Source organism: Populus trichocarpa, chromosome 14, assembly GCF_000002775.5.
Source record: "Populus trichocarpa isolate Nisqually-1 chromosome 14, P.trichocarpa_v4.1, whole genome shotgun sequence".
Classification (NCBI taxonomy): domain Eukaryota; kingdom Viridiplantae; phylum Streptophyta; class Magnoliopsida; order Malpighiales; family Salicaceae; genus Populus; species Populus trichocarpa.
Window position 1 is genome coordinate 9,664,258 of NC_037298.2, and position 26,922 is coordinate 9,691,179.

Here is a 26,922-nt window from a genome sequence, read left to right on the forward strand (position 1 = left end):
AAGCTACCCAGGGCCTTAGTTGGGTTTCAAATCACAAAAACTCGAGTATGCAATTAGTCTGGTCAAACTCATGTGACCCGCCAGGTTAACCCAAAACATGGGTAAAACTGGAGATTTTTTTTACATTTTTTGTTATTTTTTTAATAAACCTTTAAAATATAAAATTAATTTATGAATCTCTAGTCTCAAAATATCCTTTTTATAACCTATATTCGTATGAATTGTTTCTTAATTTTTTGATATATGATAACTAAACTACATTTCATACCTAACATTTCTTCTTTTTTATTTATTGCCCTACATCTACATGCATGGTTTCAAAACTTTTTTCATGTGGTATATTAAAACCTCAAACATAATTTTCTTTCTATTTTCTTGGGTTGACCCATGTGATCTGGAACCCAATTCCATGGTTGGGTCAACCCTCAGGTTGGATTTAATAAATATGCTTGTAGCAGCTGAAATATGAAATGGTAGGCGACGCATCGCCTTTATAAAAATCAAAGGGCATATGATTAAACAAGAAAAAAAAACAGCATGCCCAGGTTGCCCATGCTCATGTGCCTTGTTCTTTTTTCTTCTCCTTTTTATTTGTTTTCTGTTTAAAAAAAAATTATCTTTCACAATTTTATCACTTATAATTGGATATATATTGATTTTTCTTGCTGCTTTTTTTTCCTAATTCTATCATTTGATATTTTATTGATTATTAATTGGGCAACATAATTTGTTTTTGTTTGATATTTGTAGGTTTATCGTGATCTCAAACAAATGCCCCAATATTTTGTTGGTTTTTAATTTTATAATAGTTTATTTTTTTATTATATAATTAAATAAAAAATTATTGAACCCGATTATATCCATGTCTTGAATCACATGTTTTGCTATTTAAATTTAATTGATTAGGAATTAGACTCCATAATTTGTTTCGATTTATTTTCTATTAAGTTATTGAAGTCACAAACAAATATTCAGACATTGAGTTGATGCTTGATTTTACATGAAATTATTTTGTTATCATGTGATTGAATAAAAAATAGTCTAAATAATTTTTAAATATGGTTGTATTCATAACCAATGTCACGGATTCGATAGGTTAGGTCATGAAATATAGATTGATCCAATAAGTCACTGTCTTGGTATTTCTAAAAAAATTATATCATCTTGAAAATTATATTTAAGCTCAAACCATGTTTTTGTAAGTCGTCAAACTTGCTTTAAAACCTGTCAAGTTGACTGTGTCATACTAAGTCAACTTGCAAATAATTTGATTTTAAACACGGGCTAGGCACGAGAATGAGTCGGGAGGTTTCAAGATTTGATCCACTAGCTACTAAAAAAGATTCCTTGTAATCCGGATATTATTTTATGAGTAAAAAAAAATTGTCGTGGTTCATAATATAACACGGATCACTTATCTAGTCTTATCTACCACCTGTAAATTTCAGACTAAATTTGAAAAAAAGAATGAAAAGAAAACATGTATTCGGCACTTGACATTTTTATTTTTATCTGATTACTTCAGCTCTAATTTTATCTATACGAGGTTATTATTTTTTAAAAATTATTTGTGATGAATGTTGAAAAATGTTGAGGTTGATGTAATCTCTATTTCATACCCCATGGCAAAAAAAAATGTCAAAAATAGAAAAAAATGAAAGAGAAGGTTAAATAAAAAAAAGAGTTGATATTTAAAAAAATAATACTTGACAATATAAAACAAAACATTTGTAAAATATTAGTTGGCGATAGGGGAGAAGCAGTTATTTTAAATCGCATATTTAAAATCCCGATTCAACATCTAAGTTATAAACTGAGAAAGTCAACTCAGATCAACCTAATATATCACTAAAAAAACCAAAATGAGATTATTTTAATTAAAAAAATTAGGTTTTCAAAGTCAACAAATTTCCTAAAATGCCGAGGAAGTGTTTGAAATTTTAAATCCAGGTAAGAATTAAAAAAAAATCCTAATTGTTAATAATCCTTTGCCTTCCAAGTCCAATGCACATTGTCATCGTGGCCTTAAGATCGATGCCCAGCCGAGCGGATTGCAAATTTATTTTTGTTTTATCAACTTTTTAATTATTTTTTACGAGTTAAGATTAAATTTCTCTCCATTTAAATCAAATACACATTATACATATTTGGATTGATGCTTTGATGATAAATAATTTTTCTTATCGTGTTCCTTAAAATAAGTCATAGTATGAACAAAATGTTTTTAGTTATAGTTATATGACATGTGCTTTATCGAGGATTGAATCTTTTTTTTTTTGTATAAAAAATAAATATATAAGTTTTTTTAATGTGTTTTTGAATATATAAAAAGTTAAAATAATTATACACATATTTAATTAAATAAATTGATATTTGATCAAAAAATAACTAAAATTAAAATATTTGATCTCACAAAACATTTAATGTGAAAAGAAAATGAAAACAAAAGTATGAAGATTAATTTTCAAAAAATTAAATGTTGAAAGTTGAAATTGAAAAAAATAATTAAAAAAGAACAAAGTCAACTTATGCTAAACTTCAAAATCCATAACCATCGTTAAGTGACTGCATAGAAAACAAACCCAAAAAAACAACGAAGCAAAATCCTCGATAAAAAAATGTTAAGTGATGAAACTGAAAAAAATAATTGATTAAAAAATCATTTGAGTTAACCTGCTAACCCGACGACCATGAGTACAGGATGGAGACAACCCCATATAAAGGAAAATGAAAAAAAAAACATGAAGACCAATTCCAAAAAAAATAAAATCAAACATTAAATGATAAAATTTAAAATAAATTAATTTTATTGAAGAGCCTAAAAAAACCAAAGTAAACCTGTGTCAACCTTCAAAACTCGTGATTTAAATAATAAGATCGAGATTAACCTCGCACAAAGAAAAAAGAAGAAGCAAAATTGCCAATAAAAAAAATCCAAGGATGAAATTAAAAAAATGCAATAAAAAAGATTTCAAACAAAATAAACAACAATAAAAAAAATGAAGCAAATTCAACATAAAAATAAATCGAAATCAAATGTCATGGATGAAATTGAAAATAAAATTCACTTAGTAAAAAGACAAAAAAAGAAGAAGAAAATGAGTGAGAACCAAATTTAATATAAAAATCATATTATACCAAATGATCAGGACAAAACTGAAGAAAAATATTAAATTAAAATAAAGATAAAATACAAAATAAATAGCAATAAAAAGAATGGAGACCAAATTAGATAAAAAAAAAATAATAGGACACCATTATACTTTGACAATAAGAAGAGAGAGAAAAAAAAAAAAAAAAAAAAAAACCTATCAGAGCCCAACAATGACTTTGCTGTTCACACACGTCATACCACTATAGGAAGGATGTTGGTGTGTTTTCAAAGCCACCATGGAAGGAGGAGTTTCACAGCAGGCTGCATGCACAACCGAGAGGGCATGGATGACATCTACCATTTATACGTGACATGCGCCAACAATTTTTTATATAATATTTATATATACAAAATAACTAAAATATCCTTTATGCAACATCAGTTTAACTAAAAAACCAAAACTAAAAGATAAAAAAACCCTTGTAAGGAAGCTCATTTAAATAATTTTGCTATGCTCAAAATTTTTTAAAAGACTACATTACCCCCTATACATCATTAATATTACAAAAAAAAAACATATCAAAAGTAAAAAGAACAAAAAGCCTCCATAGGGAAACTCTAAAACCTTTGATCCCAATTGCATCAAATTAATCATAGTGTGCATAAACAAAGAAAATGTCTACAAAGCCCCCTCACGCCAATTCGTTTTTTTTCTTAAGTTATTTTAGTCACTGCTACTATGGTTGCAGTTGTTTTTTAAAATACTTTTCACTCGGAAAAACATTAAAATAATATTTTTTTATTTTTAAAAATTATTTTTGACATCAGCACATCAAAATGATCGGAAAATATAAAAACAATATTAATTTAAAGTAAAGAAAAAAATAAAAAAAATTAAAAACAAACAAGCCTACATTGTTTCTACCCAATGAAAAAAGAACATTGAATCACTATTGTGTCCCTGTAAAAAAAACCATTTTACTCCTTTATAGTGAGTTAATTTGATGATTTCTCCGAGGTTAAATTGAAATTTTCACTTTGCATTGCTACACACCATTTACATTTTGTTAATAATTCTCACAATACTCACAAGCTAAACTATAAATATGTTTTTAGTAACTGACGTGTGATATTATTATAAAAATATTTTTTAATTAAAAATATATTAAAATATTTTTTTATTTTTTTTAATATTAACATATTAAAATAATAAAAAAACAACTAAAAAAATATTAATTTAATAATTTTTAAAATAAAAAATAATTTTAAAAACATTTTTAAAAATAGCTGAACCGTAATAACAACACACCCCACCCCATGAAAGGTACGCTGGTTCCAAAATGAAACGAAGAAAAAAAGAAAAAGAAAAAGAAAAAAGAGAGAGGATATTTCGAGTTTTCGAAGCTGCTCTCAAACCACAGTCCACCAGTTACATCAAAAACCAGGAACAAAAAGGCCAAAAAGTAAAATAAAATAAAATAAAAAATCATCTGAGTGTCTAAATCCATCCATAAATAAGACCCAAGCAAACCCCTGTAAGATAAACCACAGGGAAAAAAGAATGGCAATGGCAATGACAATTGTAAGCTACGTATCAGCAAACTCAACGACAACGCCCCTCTCTCAAGATTCCTCGTCCTCTTCTTCCTCAACTCCTTCACCAAGACAAACCAAAGTGATACTTCCCAAAAAGAAGCCATTAAAATGGTCGACAGGGATTGCTCCTGGGGAGTATGGTGGTCCACCTACTACCACAAAGCTCCGCAAGTACTGGGGAGGCGAAGGTGAAGACCCTTTAACATCTGATGATTTTATTTGGAACAAAGACTTCATGCCTCGCATGAAAAGACTTCTTCATAATGATCCTGTCGACCCTTTTCTTCAGACCTCTCCTGCTAAGGTCTCCTTTTTAACTTTTCCTCTCATGTTATTTTTGTAGAATTATTTTATATGTTTTTAGACTTGTTAATTAGTTTAATTTCCAATTGGGAATTTAATTTGTTGAAACAGGAAGAGTCCTCTGGATTTCTGAGTTTAAATAGAGTCATGACTCTGGATAGGTAAGTTTTCCATTACTCGTAAAGCTAATGATTTCAATTTTGGAGATGCTAAACTTTGAATTGTGTGCATATCTTCAGTGTGGAAGTCGATTTGAGTAAAGAGCTCGCACAACGTCCAAAGCCCGTGATAGAACAGCCAGTCGAGGCTACAACTAAAGTAAGATGATGATTGGTTCTGTTCTTGGGGAAGTTCTGAATTTACCTCCTTTCTCACTTCTTGTTCTGGAATGTAATGATTCCCAGGTCCGCAGTGGTTCGTCACCAAAATGGAGGATGGCACCGACACGCCGTGAGCAGGACAAGTGGGATAAAGCGACAAAGGCTTCAACCAGCGGCAGTGTATGTTATGTACATAACCTCAGTTAACTTATTTTGGTGCTTTTGTTGCTTTAGGGTCCTCTGTCGGTTTCTGCTATTACTTTCTCGGTAACTGTTTTTCCTTGTGATCAATTTGACTTCTTTAAAAAAGGAATTAGAATATAAATTCTTCCTTAATGTATATGTTACCGGGAAAACACTCTTTTAAGAAAAGAGTTTCTTAGAATCAAATCCCTGGAGAGGTGCGCAACAAGACCTTGCACACTGAGCTTGTGGTAAGCTAGCCTTAGACCACTAAAGATCAAAATAGGATTTTGGACAAAAAACTAGAAAAACAAAACAACTTGAAAGAAATAATCTGAATGTGAAGTGCGGATAAATCAAGAGAAATTTGCATTATATGGGTGTGAACAAACAATACAATGAGGAAAGGGGCTCTTTTTACAGGCATCAATGCATAAGGGCCTTGAATACAAATCATTCTAGAACTCGTATCTCTTACTTGACTGAATTGGTTTGAAATCTTTTGAGTGTAAACAATATTCAATTTATTTAATATCATTTTGAAGGATACCTTTGTGGTTTTGTGGTTTTATCTACCTATGGACGGCAGGATGTGATGTTTCGGGAATTGAGGCGGCCTCAAGGGGATCCGGAAGTGTTGGCTGCTCAATCAAGGGAACAGTATTTTAAGGTACCCTTTTGTAGCATCTGGGTCCATGGCAATTTTGTCTTAAATGATGCTTACAGTTACATTTTAAATTCAAATTACGATCATTTTCTTTGGTGCTTCTGATGATGGAAATTCTTTTTTTTTTGTCCCTATTTTTTGAGCAGTTGAAGAACAACTTACAGATTCTGACATTGGGTATAGGCAGTGTTGGTTTAGTCTCAACTTATGTCTCTTATTCACCTGAAATCGCTGCTAGGTACACTAATGTGGGCAACAGTATGACCTTATCTATGAAAATCTGGTTTCTATGTCTGATTGATTGGTTGTTGACCATTGCAAGTGAAATTGATCTGTTTCTTTTTGCTTGCTCTTTATTTGTGTCCTTCCTCATTTAATCATGTATTAATATTCACGTGTTGCTTCTAGAAATTTACTACTCTTTTGCATACACATGATAAGGCATTATGTTTATGAAGTAGGACAACTTTAGATTTGTGTCTGACAAAATAATCTTTGTGAGCTAGGGCTTGGTGTATGTGAAACTTGGGTAGATTAGGAACTTGTTTAAAGGAAAACGGAATGTCACTACAGCTATAAATAATTCCCAGTGTACTGCAGCAAGAAGGATTTAGGAACTGAAAAGAACAAAGCACTCAGTGAAGAAAAGAGAGGATACTTCGGTGAAGAAATGTGGTTTCTATGTCCAGTTGATAGGTTCTTGCTCATTGCAAGTGAAAAGCTAAGATAACTAAATACCGTTAATACTCCTATGTAAGTTGAATTCCTAAATAAACCAGGTTTATGAGAAATCTCAAAATCTAAAATTATATTAAAATAATTTATAAATTTCTCTTTTCTTGGCTGCATCAGTATATATTTGTATGCATTTGAGACTGTGCATTTAGTTGCAGTTGTCTGTACATATCAGAACATTTAGACTTGTAATTTAAATTGAATTGGTCTTTTAATAGATGAATCATGACAGTCTGCATTCTTGCATGGATTTTTGAAATGTTCCATTTGTGTTGCATTCCTGGGTTTAAATAGTTAATGCATTGCTGTATTAATAGAGATCGTTAACTGTAGTTTCTTGTTTCACTAACGGGTAACACATGACAGTGCACTCTTTTAATTTTTGACGAGCTTGCCTTGCAGTAACATTTTGTTTTGCTATTTAAAAATATTTATTCACTCTTCGGATGATAGTTTAAAATTCATAGTTTTCTTATACTTACAGCTTTGGTGCTGGGTTTTCATAGTTTTCTTATACTTACAGCTTTGGTGCTGGGTTTATTGGATCTTTGGTGTATATTCGTATGCTTGGGAATAGTGTGGATTCCTTGGCTGATGGAGCAAAGGGAATTGTCAAGTATGTAAACTATCCTCTGAACATATATGTTAGTTGTCTTTAACTGATGACTACATTTTATGGACATTGCATTATACTAGCTTGATTGATACTACACTTGCTGACCCCCTCCTGCTTCCTTACTACTTTACTATATTTAATTGTATGGTTACAAGTGTAACATTGTGTGTTGTTATCAGCACTAACTTAACATATTAAAGGGCTAACAGTTTGGCTTGCTTTACAATTATTGTTCTTAGCGTATTATGGTGAGGGTTCAAAACTAGAAAGTGTTGTTTGGTTGAAATTCAATAAGGGAAAGAAGACTGGTTGGCTTGGAAATCTTAGATTAGTGCCAATTAGTATTAATGGCTTGTGGTAGTTATAAAAAGAATGCTTATAAAAAGAATGCTTAGGAGGATGCTTAAATATTTTCACATATTATTTTCATTATTGTTCTTCAATATATATAAAATTACAGACTTTTCTATTAGTTGTAATGCTATAATTTTCATCTTTCTCTCTCTCTCTTGCGGGTGTGTGCACGCAAACACACATTTGAGATAGTTAACCGGACACATACATTCCATGTGGTAAGATTTTCTGCTCCTCATATGCCATTCCATTGTTCAGCTCCTTTGGGTATTACAGGTGTGCGGATCTACTCCTTTCCCCATCCAAAGAGCCCTGATCAATACCTTGTTCAATTGAAAAATTATTGGGAGAGTTTAAGACAACTATATAAATGCCATTATTTATCACCAGCTATTGATATAATATTTTAGGCTGCTACCGAAAACCATAACCACATGATATACTTTTATGCATGTGCTTGACCTTATGTTCTTCATAGGCTTTAAATGAGAGTGATCTTATTTGCAACCAGTAATCTTTTGCATATAAGCAGCAGGAGGTTCCTGCTGCTGCTTCTGATCACCGAATTCTTTTTCTGCGACTTAAACTCATTTGAAGCTCCTTTTTTTTAACTACCTAAATACTAATGCAGACTATCTAAGTGCCCGTTTGGCACCACGATAACTTCTGCTTTTCAAATTATTTTCCGTCTGAAAAATCATTAAATTGATGGTAGGTGCTTTTCGATGATTTTGATGTGTTAATGTCAAAAATATATATTTTTTTAAACATTGTTTTAATGCATTTTCAATTGAAAAGCGCTCTGCACCACATTACCAAATACACACTTAGTCTCCAACCCTTTATGAACATCAGGAGATTGTCTGCCACCTGCTCTACATTATGTTTTCGATGACATTTTGGTTAACAAGAGGGCTCAGAACCATATGAAAGCATTGTTTTCTTTTGGCAGGGGAGCAGCTGCACAGCCGAGGTTGCTCGTTCCTGTTTTATTGGTCATGATCTATAATCGGTGGAATGGGTAAGTACTCGTGGCCTGCTGTGCTGGTACACTGCTCATCTGCTACCTTGAAGGGTTCTTTTGCTGAAACCAATCTCGTTTTGCACATTTTTTCTTCGAATAAGCTGCAGCATCTTACTTTTTTTTTTGGTTTGTTTTTATTCTAATTGTTGTATAAAAGTAAATCTGTCCTTTCAGATGCGGGACTTGGCTGTTATCTCTGATATATTTGCTACAAATTTCGTATCTTGAAACTACCAAACCAAAAAATTATCTACCCCTAAAAGTAGTTTAAAGGCTCTTGATCAGAGATGTGATATCTGTAAAGGAATTGACAGGAAAAAGGAAAGCAGTTATATCTGAGGATCCAAATCATTCCATCTTTTCAGTTTTTTTCTTCTTCTAACCCACTGGTGAATGGAAGGATCCTCGAGCCAAAAATTTGATTGAAAATTGTTTTTTGATATGATGTTATTTACTGTTCTGTCTCATTATGTGTTGGTGGACATCTAAAACCTTCTTCAGATACTATATGATTTTCCATATCATTACTTCAACTGACATCGGTCCTTGTCTAGTACAGCTCTTTATAACAATTTTTTTCACCTATGAATGAAATAATGGAAATTAGATTTGCATGGATTTCGTCGGTGAATGTACCTATTGACAGTGCTCTATTTGAACACAGGATTCTTGTTCCAGATTATGGATTTATGCACTTAGAATTGATACCGATGTTGGTGGGATTTTTCTCCTATAAGATTGCTACTTTCGTTCAAGCTATTGATGAAGCCCTTGCTCCACTAGTGAGAAAGACATGAGTTTAGGATGAATGCTCAATATGCCAAGCACAGTTAACACTTATGAAATTGGAGAGGTATTTTAATTAATTTTTACAGCTGATACACATGCATTTTGGCCTTTGATCATTTGCTAACCATTCTGTTCGTCGATGATAATATATTTTTGTTCGTGTTTACAGGTGATGATTTCATAAATTGGCTGGGGGGCGCCAAGGGAGAGACTTTTTCCTTAATTTTTTACTTATTCAGAGAAATAAAAGGAAACTTAAGCTGGTGGTGTAAGTATGGGAATCAGTTACTCATATTGGTTCCCCTTTCAATGCAAAAATGGTTGGCGAGAGCTTTTTTTCGTCTCAATCAGCATATAGAATACGCTGTGCTTTTTACATTTTGTCTGAAGAAAACTGTAATCACGAATTAGTGAATCGAACCAAGGAATAATATTATTCTAAAATTTTATTTCGTTTTGTCTCAAAGTGGAGGCTTGGCGAACATTAAGGGTTGTGATACATCACGAAGACGAAGCATCTACTTCGAGTATGGGTCTCCTTCGAGAAGGTCCTTATGCTCGGCAATCTGCAAGCACAGAAAACATAATGGAATTTATTCACAGATGGATCGAAGCCGTGTCTTAAACTTTTATAAGCAAAGAAATGTGAAACAAAACAGGCTTGGATCTAGAAATGTTCTGAAGGGGGACGAAAGCAATGGATTTTGACCAATCTATATGATTTGTTCTCTCAGAAACGGCTTATCCCCATACCCGGAGGAGGAGGAGGAGCTTGGTTTCTTCGTACTTTGCTCTCAAGCAGTCTCCAAAAGGCCGCATTTATTCTGACACCAGGGGCTTGTCATACAAAGCAGCAAACCCTGGATCTCCCATGGCAAATGCCATCTCCACAAGTAAATTGTCAATCTGAAGAAAAGCCACTGATTGTATATCTCCCGTAGCATGTGGAGATTTTTTTGTCTTTCTGAATCGCATGCTTAAATGCTGCTCCAAAGCCAAGCCAAACTGGTAGATGGAACCTTGTTTGGGTCCAAGCAAAAGATCCAAGGGATTGCTCGGAGTGTCTCAATGCCGCCACTTAGCTTCCGTGTTGATGGTCGACTGCCAATTTTCATCCGACCATACTCCATCTCTGGTGTTGCCCGCATCATGGAAATCCCAAACACCAGAAAAATGAAGCATGTCCATCAGTGTACTAATTACTATACCAAGAGTGAAAATGAAGGATCCACAAACCATTTCAAACCTCAAACACTACACGACTTCGAAATTTGTAGGAGGGTTAATGAGAGAAAGCACAAAAGGTGAGACATTAAATGCTCGGATAAGAGCAAAAAGAGAAGGGATATATATCCAGTTTGGTAATCACATGAATAATTCAAGACATGGTCATTTGATTTTTACTTATTTCAAATAAGAATGACAGAGAAATAAAGAATAGTTGCTTTAGTCTTTCTTGGTGAATTGTCAGGGCTATTAGAATTTCGTTGTTATGATCAGGTTAAACAACCTTGAAGGATAAATGACAATGGCTGAGTTAAATGCTTACAAAGCGGAGGTATTCAACAAAACGAGGTTCTTGGAAGACTATGGGTCGGTGTTCTTTCGTCGCTACAATTTCCATCTCATCCATGAGAGCACGCCATTCTGACTCAGGTGAGATTGGGGGAGGCATTCCATGCTCAAGTGCGGTAGCTGTAAAACTCTGGAGTGTTCTGAAACACAAGTGCTCCTCCCCAGAAGACTTTTCAACTCGCCTTTAACAGCCAAACAATCTCAGACGCCCTAACATGGAGAAACAATGCTAATGGGCAATTTTCTACGAAGTCCGCCTATGAAATCATTAAGAAAGAGGACATGCGACATTCATAGTTACTCGCACGTAAAAGTGACTTTCTTTTATTTAAAGGAAAGTCTTCTTTGAAAGAACGGGGCCGTCACCTATTCTTTTCAGTGGGGCGACCACTCCTATGATCTTGCTCTTATCAAGCATCCCGATAATTCACATCCGATGAGCTTTTTGTGCTAGATTGGATTTTTTCTCTTTCTTGCCTGGGAATGGCGCTGTGCCCGGGATCACGAAGAGACGAAGTGATGCACAAATGGTGCCAGGTGGTTGAGTAATATAGCAAGATGGGTAGGCCCTCCTCGTCTTAACCCCATATTCCTTTGCCACCTTCACAAGCTCTTCTTGAGCCTCGTACAGCTGCCAAGCAGCAGAGAGACGCCCGGCATCCTTTCCAGAATCTGGGTATCCTATCATGACTTCTTGCTTTCCCTTGATCTGGTTTCTATACCAATTTATTGAGAAGAGACGAGCCACAGCAGCAGGAGCAGCTTCAAGAACAGCCAGCTTTTCAAACAACGAAAAACCTTAGTGGTTGTTAGACACGACACTCACACTATAACAGCCCAACAGCAAGTACATCAGAAAGGCTTGTGGCCATTGGGATTATATAAGCACCAACATTGTCTGGAGGAAGTTCTGCAATGACATGACAGGTGTCAAGTACGCAGCAATTTCTTCAGTTTTGGGAAGATCAGGTCCAAAAAGAGGGCGTTTGCCACTGAGCACAGTTAAGAGCCATTCCTGCCTATGTTCCTCAGACCATTCTCGATAGGATCCAATGCCTAGGTGCTTTGTGATGGCATCTAGAACATCAGTGTGCCTGTCAGATTCCTGCTGGATATCAAGTCTGACAAGTAAGAGCTCAAAGGTAGAACTTGCCATAAGAAATCAAGAAGGCTTCCGTCTGCAATTGGTCAATCACCACAGGCACAGAGTGATCTGTAACAGAGTACAAGAGGCTCGAGAAACTACAGGAATAGAAAACCAATGAGTAAAACGGGATTGTCTTGCTTTTGCAGAATTACAAGGCTTACAGCTAATAATTGGAAATTTGAGGACTCAGAACAGCCATTCCATGCAAAATACCTTAAGATATAGGTATTTCAACAACTCCCTTAAAAACACTATTCAATACATCATGACGCATAGAAAACCATGAATTTGAGTATAATACAAGTCTAAATCCTAAAACTAAATAAAAAAATATAACCAAAATTGCAAAAATCTATAGTTTATTTAGCAAAAATCCCATAAAATCTGAAAATATAGGTTTAAAAACTCTATACATCCATAAATAACCAAGAAAACAACCGACTAGAAAAAATAATAAAGCTAAAATCCAAAATTAACAAGGGAAATATAAAATATGGTCCAAAACTATGAAGATAGTTTTAAAGGGCATTCAGAGTGGAATTTGACGAATCTGAGCAACGAACGAGTTTTTAGCGCAAGTAGAAGCTCAACTCAAGTTCAATTTTCTATCAGGAATTCACTTGTAATATCTGAGCTATCTGTTTGGACAACTTCTTGAACTCTTTTTATTTGTCAATCTAATCCATAAAATCCCGGACTAATTGTTTCAAGTCACATCATATCTAAAGAAAACACATGGAAGGATAATTTCATGTCATATCTGAAACTACTGCTCTTAAGTAAACAAATCCGTAGAGCAGATCGAATCCTTCGAATTTATGTTTAAATCATTGGAAAGAAAGTGAGGAATTCCGTGTCGATACTACTGATTTCTGAAATCATCTAAAATAATATATTAGATCCTTCTCTATCACATGTTTATGAAAAGATTGACAGGCATGCATCATCTAAATGATCCCTTATGGCAAGACTGCTGTAAAGTGATACCCATAGCAGATATATTTCCATCTTAAAGCTTCTTTGCCTAAATTTAAGAATATTTTAGGAATAATCTACTAATTTGAATCGGTAAAGGAGGGAACTGCTCAATATCAGTGAAAGTTGAATCCTCAAATGGCTAATGACTGACGAGAGCGTTATACAGCCTGTCCCTTACACTGCCAAGAAGAACACAGCACGGCTCATCTGGAGGGATTTGTTTCCATATTTCTGTTTTCGTAATCCATTTAGAAAAAAAATAAAGAAATCTGATGAAACAAATTTAAAAAACATCGAATCAAATTCCTTTTCCACCAAGTAGGAAACTTGAGGTATTTTATGAAATTTTTATCACATTATCATGGTAAGACTATTTACAATCCCAGAAATAAAACGACATTTTCAAGCATCATTAAATAGGGAGTTAATGAAATACCCATGTAGCAGTGTTTTGCATATCTCCTTGAAGAGGGATGAAGTTGGTCTGGACGAACACGAAGTTCTTCATTGCAGCGTCACATGGACAACTGTAAACGAAATCAGACAAACTCATATGATAGCTTCTTGGCTCCATTTGAGAATGGATGGAAACCGTTTTATTTTAAATTTTAATTTTTTTTATTTAAAATAAATATTTTTTATATTTTCACATCGTTTTGATATTAAATAAGTACTTGTCCACTCTCTTTGTCTTTTTATTTATTTTAGAATAAATTGCTTTTTAATTTAGATTATTCCGATGAAATTTTAAAAAATCAAACAATTATGCCTTGTTTTTTAAATAAGATCTGAGTTTTTTTTTATAGTAATATTATTAATTAATTTATATTTTTTTATATACATCTAATATGCTTTTAAAAAAAAACATTACTCATAAATATTCAATGAAAATATTTTTTTATATTATAATTTTTTAAATTATTTACTATTTTTCTTTACTGTGGTGTCACAATTATCACGGCATGATTTTGTTTTGATTGAAATTTGCTTTTCAAACAATGCTAAATTCTTATATAAAAAATCATTATTTCAATAAAAAAAACATTTTTGCTAGAAAAGAAACATGGATAAGGAAGGAGGATTTTGGCTAAAAAAATGTAGTTTTCTTTTCTCTCATTAATTTTAAATCATTTAAAATTTTATGAATATTTTATTTTGATTGTGTTAGGTTTCCATTCAAAAAATCATGCTACTTTTAAAAAATACATATTTTTGTTAAAATAAAAAAATACTTCAATAAAAAATGAAATTTAAATAAAAGAATATAATTTTTTCCTCTACAATCTATTTTTTTAATTCTTAAAAATATTTATTCTAACCCTGTATATTTAAATAAAATAGATTTTGAAAATCGCCTCAGGATAATATGACATGACTAGTTGGATACTCTTTTTTTCTCTTATAGTCATCACATCCATTTGATTATTATTATTATTATTATTAAAAAATTAATATATTCTTCTTGAATATTATTTCAAATGTCTAAATTACCAATTTTTAGTTGTTATATGGTAATTTTATAATTACTAATTTTTTCTAAAAAACTCAAATTAATCTCCAAAAGACACTACTATAAAATTGACAAATAACAATAATTGTAAATATAAAATATTCTATCAGTAATATCCGATGAAAATAGCTGTCTCTCTCCCTCGCACGGTTGATCAGTCAGCAATAACAGCCCCTCACAACAATGCCGCCTCCTCCACACAACAACGGCATCCTTCAAAACACAACCACCATCACCCAACGCTGCCAGCCGAGATTCTTCTTCTATCTTTATCCTTACTGACGGCCACTCAACCCGACACCTTCAACCACTCCCTCTTCTACTTGTGGTAGTAATACCAGTAACCGTATGTGAAGAAAAAGAGAAGATCGATGCAGATCTGTGAAGAAAAACAAATTAATTGTGTTTGTCTGATTTTGTTTTTGTTTACAGGTAACGATGACACTCACCACTAATATAGAAAAGAAAAAAAAAAAAGAAGCCACTTCAGATCCATAATGTTTGTCTCTTCAACTAGTGACAACGCGTGAACCCACGCGCCAACAGTGATGATGACGCGTGGGTCCATGCTTTGTTGCACCCCAGCAACTCTGCTGACCATTGAGATCTTGTCCAGAAGGTGTGCTATAAATTTTGAATGATTTTGTGTTTGTCATGATCACTGTGGAAGTGTGCAGGGGGTGTGTAAATTAGTGAAGGAGATTAATGCATGTGTTTGTAGCATTTGTTTTAGCATATTTTAAATAAATGACTAAAACAAAAGGATAAAAAAATAATTAAATGTTTTAATTTGTATATGACCAAGCATTAAAAAAAAAAGCATAAGAAATGTACTTTTGCATAATTTATTTTTTATTATTAAATACTATGTTTAGCATAAAAATCATCATTAAAAAAATATTTGTGTTTTTTATATTTGTGTAAAAAATATATATTTTTATTTACATGTATTTTTAAGACTTGATAACAAGTTTATCAAAGCCCATTAAAATCTAAATTGGCCTATCAAGCCTACATAAAAAAAATAATAGTAAAAAACCCATGTTTCGTTTCAAAAAAATAAATTCTCAATTTACAAGATTTTTTTTATAAAAAGGCCAAAGCCTAATTTTGCCACTTTTGGAGTCCAAAACTTAATTCTTATCATCTATATTGGTCCAACAACTAACTTTTTAGCAATCTCGATGAAATCTTTTTTTTTAGGGATAAATATTATTTTTTTTATATAAATCTTTATTTTTTTTAAAAAAAGATCAATGTCTGGATTTGAAAATCAAATATTGGTTACAACTATTTTTAGTAATTTTAACAAAAAACTTAATGTTAACATTCTCGACGAGTCTTCTATTTTTAGGGACTGATTTTATTTTCTGACATGTCTAAAGGCCGACGCCAAAATTTTCACAAAATAACTAGAGGTTAAAAAAACAAAAAAAACTAAAAACAATTAGGATAATTAAGGCAATAAAAAAGATAAATTTAGAAAAAAAACACATAATAAAAATAATCTTTCGTAAGAGATGATGTGGTAAGGGTGACAATATTGTTTTTTCCTTAGGCATAACTAATCCTTACTTGAATCTCTAGAACCAATGTATATTTTTTAATCCATAGTTTTTTGTAATTAGTAGTGGCAACTCCTAATTTTCCATGATATATACTTTCCTCTTTAATTTTATAGAGTCTTGGTTGACGTCCACCTAACTAGTTAGGACAGATGCCTCTAATTTTATGTTCTATTCACATTAGATAAAATTAAAATAATTCTTTGAAATGAAAGGACTAATTCTAATACTGTATTATTGTATTAAAATTAGTAGTTACTTGAATAAAATTTATGTTCACATGCATGATACACATTACACATTCATACAATATAAATATATTTTAATTATTTAAATAAAAGACTCCTCTCGAAAAAATTAATTTAAAAACATTATAGCAACCATAGTAGTTAGTCATGGTAGAAAAATATGATAAAAATCTTATAATATTAAAGCTTAAATATTAACGTCGGACACCTGATAATTATAAAATTAACTTCTTAGATTATTAATTTGTAAGTTTTTTAAACTGTAAATATTTATTAAATATATGTGATCAAACTCAAACTTTGAAAATAATATTAGATTATTTTCCATCATATTGGTATCATGTAAGAGATCCCCAACATATTAAATATCTTGATAGTTTCACCATTCTTATTTTCATCATACAATTTAAACTAACTTAAATTATAGAATGAAATGAAAAAAATAATATTTTATTTTTTTAATTAAAACAACTATCCATATACAATATTATAATATTAAACAAAGAAACTCTCTCTCTCTCTCTCTCTCTCTCTCTCTCTCTCTCTCACACACACACACACACACACACACACACACACACACACACACACACACATGCTAACTTCTAACTATTTTAGGCCAATAGTTTTTATATCAATGCAATTAAAGTTAAAAAGCAAGAAAAGTTAAATTAATTATAAATTATCAAGCTTTATATATATAAAACTATTTGGATATTAAAGAAGACCATTTTAAATTAATGAATGCTAAAAATATTAATTATAAAAAACTCAAAAAATACTCCATTAGAGATTATAAAAAAATATAATTCAATAACTCGAAAAAAATGATTCCATATTAATTCAATAACATCCATCAAGTAGTATCTAAAAATTCCACGAGCTATTAAGTAAGATTAGACGGCTAGAAAGAAAGGATTTCAGCATGGTAAGTCTAGCTAGGGTATCTTTTAAGCGGGACCCAATAATATATTGGCCAGATGTCATCGTCGGCATCAAAGTGACGCCCACCTCGGGTTTCTTCACTCTCGAATCATGGCAAGTAAGAAATTGATTGCTAGATGTTCAAAATCAACCGCATTAGGTCCAGTGGGTGTTTGAAAATATAGTAAAATGATATATATATATATATATATATATATATATATATATATATATATATATATATATATTAATTTAAAAAATATTTTTTTAAAAAATATTTTTAAAACACCAATGAATCCCTTTAATGCCAAAATACAATCGATCACATGCCAGCCTAATCTTCGTTTCCATTGAAGTCCCAAGTGATGAGGAATATTCACCGCCTGTTTCAAGAAATCCCAAAACAAAATCAATCAGGCAAAGCTTCAAAGGCTCCTTCAGCTAGCTAGCGTGGTTTGATCCACGTCTACATGCATGCACCCAGAAGAAAAGTGGAGAAGAGAATGATGAGGAGGGTCCATAAGGTAAGTTGGGAGGCATGTTATTATGCTTCCAAAAACCAGACATAAAGAGAGTGATTACTACTTCTAGACCTGACCTTCTAGGGTATTTTAGTACATGTACAGGCATCTCTCGTAATCTTCTAGGGTTTACATGCATACAGTTGTGTCGATCTATAGGGACGAACAAGACAGCAGCAAGAAATCTGTCTGGCAGAGCCCATTCACGTCTGTTCTTCCACTTGTTGAGTCGAATGTCGCTAACAAGCTCTCAGCAGCAGCAGAGAGCAACTCTCAAAGGATTCTTGCGACTTTAGCTATACTGAATACATATATATATATATATATATATATATATATGGAAATCCGACTACAGAGAACTGCGCCTACAGCAGCACCGAAGGAAGTAAAGTCAGCTAGTAACATAATTCTGGAGGAGGTGTGCTAACTTGTCAGTTCTGAGATTTGGTTTTTAAAAATTACTAATTCGAGTTCTATAAATCTCAGGGTTATTGGAAGCTTATATAATTGTTAACTTCAGGTCTACAAAATTAGTTAAGGTATGCGAAAACTGGTCCGAACATCCACGTTTTAAAAATAAAAAAAGATTAGCTGGTAACATTTTCATCAAACTAACTTTAATATTAGCATAAATTATATATAAATTACAAACAAGTGAGATGGAGATTTGAATTATTAGAAATCTTAGGGATAATGTATCCATTCCAATTATTAAGAACCATTCATTTTTCAAAACTTTAATTTTATTCCCATCTTCCCTTTTGTATTCATATATGTGTGTGTGGTTTTGTCATTTTCTATTTCTACGCAAATAAGCCACTTCAAAACAACACCAAGAAATGCTATTTCAAACCATAAAAATTAAAAAATTAACTTTGAAGAACTTAACAAAAAAAAAAAAAAAACTTGGAACATACCAAAAATACGATATATATAAACTAACATAGGAAACTAATGAAAAAAATTAATTAGAGGATATATATACCTATCTATATATGTTCTGCAATACTTATTCCTTTATGATAGGCATATTTCTTTCTTACAAGCCTTCACGGACGGAGATGGTTTTTGTTTTTCATTTTTTATTTCTTCCAAGTTAGTTTTTTTTTTCTAGGCTTTTAAATGTTTTCATACTTTGTAGTTTTTTTTCTAGGCTTTCAAGTTTTTCTGAAAGCATTGAAAAACTATTTTATGAAAGAAAATATGAATATGTAAGAAGACATGGTAGATTATTTGATCATCCCCTGGTAGTTTTATAATAGTATTAATCAATATATTTGAAGTAGAGATTCTAAAAAATTACTTTTTTTTTATCTGAAGTCAAATTATATCTTAATGTATTTTAATAAAAAATATTTCCGAATCAGTTTAGAGAATAAATCTTATTTTTAATTGATCTTAAGGATGCATTTTCGATATTAATTTTATAGTTCATGAAAATAATTCTTTTTAAATATTATCTTCAGAATATTTAATTCTAATTCATAGAATAAGGAGATTAAGCAAATATATATCCTTATCCACCATGCTTGAGGTTACAATTATCACAATTTGAGAACATTTAAAAGTCAACATTAAATCCATCAACACCTGCTTCTCTGCTCACAATTTACAAATTAATCAGCCCTTGAATTTACTCTATATAAATTATTAATTCGAATACCATAAATTAATTTCAGGACTATTAAAAATTTATCTGTTCATTAACTTTAAAATTTTAAAGGATTAATTAAGATATGTATAAGCTGGTCCAAACACCTATAATTATATATATATAAAAAAACTTACAACTATAACTTCCATTTCAATATAAAAAGAAATGAGTTCGCATCAACTTGTCTATAAGTCTCAAATTTAGTAAAAGTTAAAGAGTTTCTAGCTTCAAATTTCAACATTATAATAAAATTTATTAAATATTTTTTAATGTATCAGGTTGATATAAAATGTACGTTCTTAATATTATCTGAGAAAAAAAATTAATCTCGGTTGATGCTTAGGTAATCTAAAGACACTCTTTATTGTCAAAAAGAAAACATAAAAGGGCAAACAGGGCAATTGTGTCTAATGACGATCAAATGATAGAGGCTTAATTATTTGCAAATATATATACAATTATTTTGTGATTTATTTTCAGCAACTTTCTGAATTGAATTTAATATTTAAAGATTTTAATGAAATCTTAAATCTAAAATTAAATTTTAAATGGATTTCAATCTCTAAAAACACTACATAAATAAATAAGAGATCAACCTTCTAATTTACAATTTCAAAAAATAAAAATTTAATATTAAAAATATTTTTTTTAAAATACCTTTCTAATATTTTTTTAAGTTGAAATAAGATGAAAATAATGAGAATAATATAAAAAAATAAACTGAATTTTATTTTTTTTAAAATATAAATTTAATTTAATTTATTAATTAAATTCAAATAAAAAAAATTAAGGTAAAAAGGCATTGTTAAATGATATAATGGGCGCTAATAAAAACAAAAAAAGAAGAGAAAACATAAAAATTAAAACAAATAAAAGAGAAAACAAAAGCAACGAAGTTGGCCCATGGTATGTCTACTCACCAGCATCTATGATGTGAACTTCATCTTCCTCCCCACTCCCATCCTCTATTATTTTACCCCTCCGGGCCTGTGCTCTTTTTTTCTTACCATATTTAGTAAATTAGAGATCATTCCCATTAATCTTCATCCGTAACAACGATGTCCAGAGAAAGAGGAAAGGACATAGCTGAAGGATCTAGCGAGAATCAACAGCCAGCAACTCCTAGTCGTTATGAGTCACAGAAGAGAAGGGACTGGAACACTTTTGGGCAGTACTTGAAGAACCAGAGGCCTCCAGTGCCTCTTTCTCAGTGCAATAGCAACCATGTCCTAGATTTTCTTCGATATCTTGATCAGTTTGGCAAGACTAAGGTTCATCTACAAGGTTGCATGTTTTATGGACAGCCTGAGCCCCCTGCTCCTTGTACTTGCCCTCTTAGACAAGCTTGGGGCAGCCTTGATGCTCTTATTGGGAGGCTTCGAGCAGCCTATGAAGAGAACGGAGGCACACCAGAGACGAATCCTTTTGCTAATGCTTCTATTCGGGTTTACCTTAGAGAAGTAAGGGACTATCAAGCAAAGGCAAGAGGGATCCCACACAAGAAGAAAAAGAAGCAGCAGATTTCAAGCAAAGGGAATGATGAATCCAGCTCTGCGATGCAGTTTTCTTAAAATTCCACTTGGCTTTCCAGGATCTGAGCACTATATATGGTAATTAATCAAACCCTTACCACATTTGTTTTTTGACATTTTGTATATGATTCATTGCTTGTTTTAATCATACTAATCTATCTAGCTTGATTTACCCCTTGACAAACTCAATTTTTTGAACCCATATTTCACAACTAAGAAGATGATTAATTTAGTAATATTGAAATTCTTAATGATTGAACAACTACAGTACCATATAGGAATGCACATAGTTCTTCTTTTTCTCTCTTTTTTTTTGCTGATCCCTCTAAAACAGATAGATTTAAAGAGAGATCTCACTTCTTTCAACAGAAATTTAAGAACCTTATTCACATATTCACAAAAAGTGTGTGATTAATGAAGTTTCAGATATGAAACTATCTTTTTTGTTGTTTTGTTGTTTTTTTTTTTTATGAATTAGTTAATCTGTTTTCCTTACTCTAAGAGATAGTATTACACCGGCAAGAATTCGTAAAACAAAACAGCAATAACATTGGTGAGATTAGTGTAGTTTGTCTAGCTGCATCTCATAGGAAGAACTCTCTCTCTCTCTCTCTTACACCCGCACTCAAAACGAACATCATGCAAAAGAACTCAATTTGTGGTTTCTAAATTTAATATCATTTACTTGCATGTCACTTTTCCTTAGTTTTGCTCTTTTAAGATTCTGAAGATTTTCTGCCCCCATGAATAACCAAGTGAGATATGATACGATTTTCGATTTTACTAGTAATTAATCAAAGTTTAAGGTTTCATGCAAATCTCCCTAAACAATAAATTAGTGTTCCATGCACGCTTTCTGTCGGACTTTTTCTTGTTTATATTTCTTAAAAACAATGTCGCGGTTGTTACAATGGTTAATCTCCATGATGTAAGAGAGATAATAGTGATAGATAGGCTAATATATTTTATCATGGTTTTGTTAATTTAACAACACAGACTTCAAGCCATGCCCCACAAATTACTTTTCTATACAGCAGCAGATCTTGCAAGGGCAATCTTGAACAATGGTATCCTGCCCTTTGTACCTTCATAGATTTGCATGTTGTCCGATTTCAGATTTTGTGGGACATTATTTTATTCCATCTTGCATGCCAATATATGCTTTTTATTATGCATTTGTTCATTTGCGTGGAAGTGAACCTTTTTTTTATGATTGGAGGTGAGCTTGTGCTCCAAAAAAGCACATCATACCTTTGCGTTTTACTATCGCATTCGTAGAGCTAATACTATAAGTAATATTTAGATAATATAAAATGATGGAAGCCTCGATTAAGTTCGAGAAAGTTTAAACAATTTTACTTGAAGGAGTGTATAAATGAGTTGATATAAGATCATTTCTTAATTCCCATCTAATAAATTCTTGATTTGAGTAGTGTTCTTGATATGTACTGGCATTCCTATTCAGGAAATGCAAATGACAGTACTGTGTCAAAGCTAGGTTTATAGAATCATTATGTTCTTCTACCTAAATATCTGCCTGATTTTATCATCATAAACATTCAATTTTTTTATGTAATATATGTATAATCTAGCCTTTACCACACGCGGTTTTTAGAAAATTAAAGGAAAATCTTAATTAGGCATCGTTGTATGTAACTGACAATACAGAAAATTGAAAGCAATAGCAAATCTACGTACAGTAAAATTAGAGGGATGAGTACATGTATAAGCCTGCATCAAAGTAAACAGACTTCAAGAATCTACATCTTGGATCTGCTACGCAACATTTGGTCATTCACCCTTCTAATTATAGAATAATTAGTACTAGAATCTAGGATCCACTGTTCAATTGGTCAGGTGTTTTTTGGGGTATTTGAATACAAACTTTGCAAGTAGTTTGAGAGGGGAGCAGCCTGTCACTCTCCACTATAGCGTGTATTTTGTTCTCCAAGATCTTGAGGTGCCCTACTTTCTCTGGGTAATTGTTTGCTTGCATAGCCTTCTCCATGGTAGCTTCTTTTGCAAGACCTTTATACTTCTTAATAAAATCACTGGTCACATTCACCATGAACAACAACAACAACAACAACCTGCTCCTATCCCAAAAATGTTAGTATTGATTGACAGTTAGGTTTTTGAACCCAACCCCATGTGGACATTGTGCATGCTTGTGCTAGAACTGAACTTTAGGTGTATAAAGATAGTATTCTGGTGCTTGATTAGATGAACTTGGTCTACTGGTTAAACCGATTGTACTGTCATAATTTACGGCACTAAGTTGCTAGACCAGTAGAATTAACTGCACAACAACCAATTACAGACACCGGAATCCATTGCACCTCCTAATTAAAACTTGTTTGATCCAATAGACAAGGTCGACCAAGCATGTAAATCTTTTGCATATATACAGCCCTAGGTATGCATATATATGCGCGCGCGCGCGTATGGTAAAGTGAACAGAAGGACACTTTATAATTATTGCTGTGTGAGAAAAGACAAGAAGTGACACACACAAACACATACATCACCCTGAGGGCTCAAGAAACAATCACAGAAGCTAGCAAACTTTATGTTGAACAATCACAGATTTGAAACATGCATGACTAGCTATATATGTTCTCATAGGAACATGACAGGATCCAAATCCGAGTAACTTTTGTTGAATTCATGCTTACTTGTTTTCATTAACTGCTTAAGACACTTAAGTTGTATCATGTTTGAAAACCTAGTATATGTTACAAAGAGATTACTTATATGTACTTCACTAACAGCCCCTTCAAACGGAATTTGTGTGAAATGTAAGCAACAAGGCATTAGACCTTGAGCAACTTGTCCCTGAAAAAGTGGTAGTTCACCTCTATATGCTCGGTTCTTGCTTTAAACACTGAATTGCAAGACAAGTACGTGGTACAAAGTGGTAGTTCACCTTTATACTGAATTGCTTTAAACAAGGATTGATGTTAACAACTGAACTCTCTTCATGGCTTTCTCCTCTTTCTTTTTTGTCCTTACAACTTAAACTGGAGTGTATATTATATCTTTGCAGTATCGTCTTCAAGAAGGACACTAGTAGGAAGGGATTGTTAGAGGACAGAATCTCTCGGGATACTGAGTCTCCTAGTCGTTGCTCTTTGGATTTTGTATTCTCTAAGTTCCCAGTACTTAGTAAAGTACTAGTTTTGTTTCAGTCATGATCCTTCAAGTGTGTGCATAATTTTGGACCATTGACAACAGCAATATAATTGCTCCTGCTTTCATCAATTTACTTACGTCATATGTAACACATCCAGCATTATCCATAAAATCTAACTTCTTGAAAGTGTTTGAGAAACATAGCAGGTTGCTAGCTAAAAGTCCAACAGTAATAACATCTAGCCTTATACAGAGAAATTTCTTGGTTAAATAACACAAAAAAGGTGAACAAAATATATGAAGATTTCGTTTGTTACAGAAAACTAATAAACATTTTCGCTGCTCTCTCTATGTAGATACTCTCATTATAAAGACAGGAGGACCTTCATAACTTAACCTTGTGAGATCTCTAGCTCCACTTGTTTTCACTTTGAAAAAGCTTCAACCCGTTCTCTCTTGAAGACTATTACTTCAATACCTTCTAACACAAAAGATTTGTTTGGATGAATCAATATGAAAGGGTGAAAAAGATGAAAAGAGTCAGTCTTGTAACCTTAAAATCCTCAAGAAGGAAAGTAATGGTTCTTAATTTGTGTTGAAAAGATTGCTAGAAATTATTATTCCCCCCCCAGTTGAGTGATATTTGGAGAATGGATCGAGGTAGAAGGCTTGCTATGAAACTCACCATATATATATATAACGTATGATTTGCCTTATTAAATATCATGGTTGATTTTGGATTGCTTTCAAAAGATTTAAGTCTTAAGATGAATGGTTTATTTTTAATCTTATATATTATTTTACTTTCTTTATACTCATCAAGAATATGAGATATATATACATATTCTTCAACACTTTCTCATTAATTTGCAACTTGTTATTTTATATTGTCAGGTGATTTGGGTTTCAGGATCTTTGTTCATGAGTTATTGAACCTCTCATATTAAACTTAATTTATAGTTGGGTTTAGATTCATTCAAAAGACTCGAATTCTATGATGAGTGCTCTATTTTTAGTCTTATTTTGTTGTATTTATTAATTAGATGTGGTGCAATGCACGCGCGATCCATGCACGATTTATTTTGTTTTATTATATATATAATGTAGTTTTTGACACATCATATATACGATTAATTCAAGTTTCTAAAGTCTAGAGCTAAATATAGAACTTAAAATAAAAATAATTCAAAGTCAATGTCAATGTCATGCATGTAAAGAATTGAAAAGAATAAACATTATTCATGCATGATGAAATATAATAGTATTTTCCTACTAATTATTTCAATTAATATTTTCCTACTAATTATTTCAATTAATATGTTTATAATCCGACCTTTTAATTGTATTGCTAGAAACTAATATAGTTAATCATCTTGCTTCTTAATTTTTTATTGGGTAGTTTATGAATGGTAAATCATCATCTATCTTTATCTTTATTGTTACCACCCCACTTCTTATCATTCTTAATTATCACTCCATTGCTATTATTATCTTTCGATAACTACCATTAGAAATTAATTTTCCGCATTTACAATATATATATATATATATATATATATATATATATATATATATATATATATATATATATATATATATATATATATATATAGTTAAATCATGCTTTAATATCACTACCTTTCTATAATTATCAGTAGAAAATCTTTTTCTTAAGACAACCACAAAATTATGTTTTTTAAGATAAATAATTTTTTTTAGAAAAATCTTGAGTTAAAAATCAAATGAAATATAAATTCATATGAAAGTCTTTTTCTAAGATAAACTCTGTATTTTATCTTTACCCATCTAAGTTGTAGATTAATTTTAAATTGGAGTTTAATTTAACTTCATTATTAATTTATTTTTATGTGAAGTAATTATATAAAAAACATTATTTAAAAGAAAGCATAGCTTAGTTTTATATTTTATATAATATTAGTAAATAACTTCTCCCAGTGATTTTTATATTTTTTAAATTAATAATTTATACTTTATTCTGGTTAAGCTAAGTAGTTTTTGTAGACTACTTATCTTACAAATTATGGTAATGGATGTTTTAGTCTCGAATACAAAAAATATATAATGTACTTTTTAAATAGGATTTTACAATACAAACACTAATTTATTTTTCACAAATTAAATGGATAGTTTACAAACACACGCACATACATGGCAAAATTAGGTATTGAAATTACTTAATATACTTCAGCGTAGCCTCTACATTTAATTACATGAACACAAAAAATTAAGTCTTAGATAAATTTATGATGTGAAGAATTGACTAATACATAAATTATTTATCAAATAAAATAAGCCCTCATGAACTAAATGTAAATAAATCATTTTTTTTTAAAAAATAAACTAAATAAATCTATCTTATTTTAAGGTTCGAATTAGAAAAAACTCTTTTATATATTGAGTTGTAAATAAAAAATTAGCATGAAGGAAAACTAAT

At 31.5% G+C, this 26,922-nt stretch overlaps 3 protein-coding genes across 4 annotated transcripts; 2 read left to right on the forward strand and 1 right to left on the reverse strand.

Annotated features, from left to right (window-relative positions):
- Positions 1-4,551: 4,551 nt before the first annotated feature.
- On the forward strand, positions 4,552-10,133 carry LOC7458005 (protein CONSERVED ONLY IN THE GREEN LINEAGE 160, chloroplastic). The gene is made up of 10 exons (XM_024585658.2): positions 4,552-4,994; positions 5,105-5,154; positions 5,233-5,311; positions 5,398-5,493; positions 6,086-6,166; positions 6,310-6,401; positions 7,422-7,514; positions 8,821-8,889; positions 9,557-9,745; positions 9,851-10,133. The coding sequence occupies exons 1-9, from the start codon at positions 4,656-4,658 to the stop codon at positions 9,687-9,689; spliced, it is 1,032 nt and encodes a 343-aa protein (XP_024441426.1). The 5' UTR covers positions 4,552-4,655; the 3' UTR covers positions 9,690-9,745; positions 9,851-10,133.
- Positions 10,134-10,202: 69 nt separating this feature from the next.
- LOC112324128 (phosphoenolpyruvate carboxylase 1) lies at positions 10,203-13,889 on the reverse strand. Its single transcript, XM_024585251.2, is given in 5 exon segments — positions 10,203-12,053; positions 12,055-12,196; positions 12,199-12,405; positions 12,408-12,498; positions 13,818-13,889. Coding segments are annotated over 5 exon segments (882 nt in total). The 3' UTR covers positions 10,203-11,683.
- Positions 13,890-20,705: 6,816 nt separating this feature from the next.
- Positions 20,706-25,620, forward strand: LOC7458006 (protein LIGHT-DEPENDENT SHORT HYPOCOTYLS 10). 2 transcript variants are annotated; one of them, XM_024584804.2, is made up of 2 exons: positions 20,706-21,413; positions 25,362-25,620. In XM_024584804.2, exon 1 carries the CDS (start codon positions 20,862-20,864, stop codon positions 21,372-21,374), a length of 513 nt encoding a protein of 170 aa, XP_024440572.1. In that variant the 5' UTR covers positions 20,706-20,861; the 3' UTR covers positions 21,375-21,413; positions 25,362-25,620. The 2 variants fall into 2 exon arrangements, with proteins under 2 accessions (XP_024440572.1, XP_002320411.1); XM_002320375.4 differs by lacking the exon at positions 25,362-25,620 and adding an exon at positions 24,382-24,596.
- Positions 25,621-26,922: the final 1,302 nt, after the last annotated feature.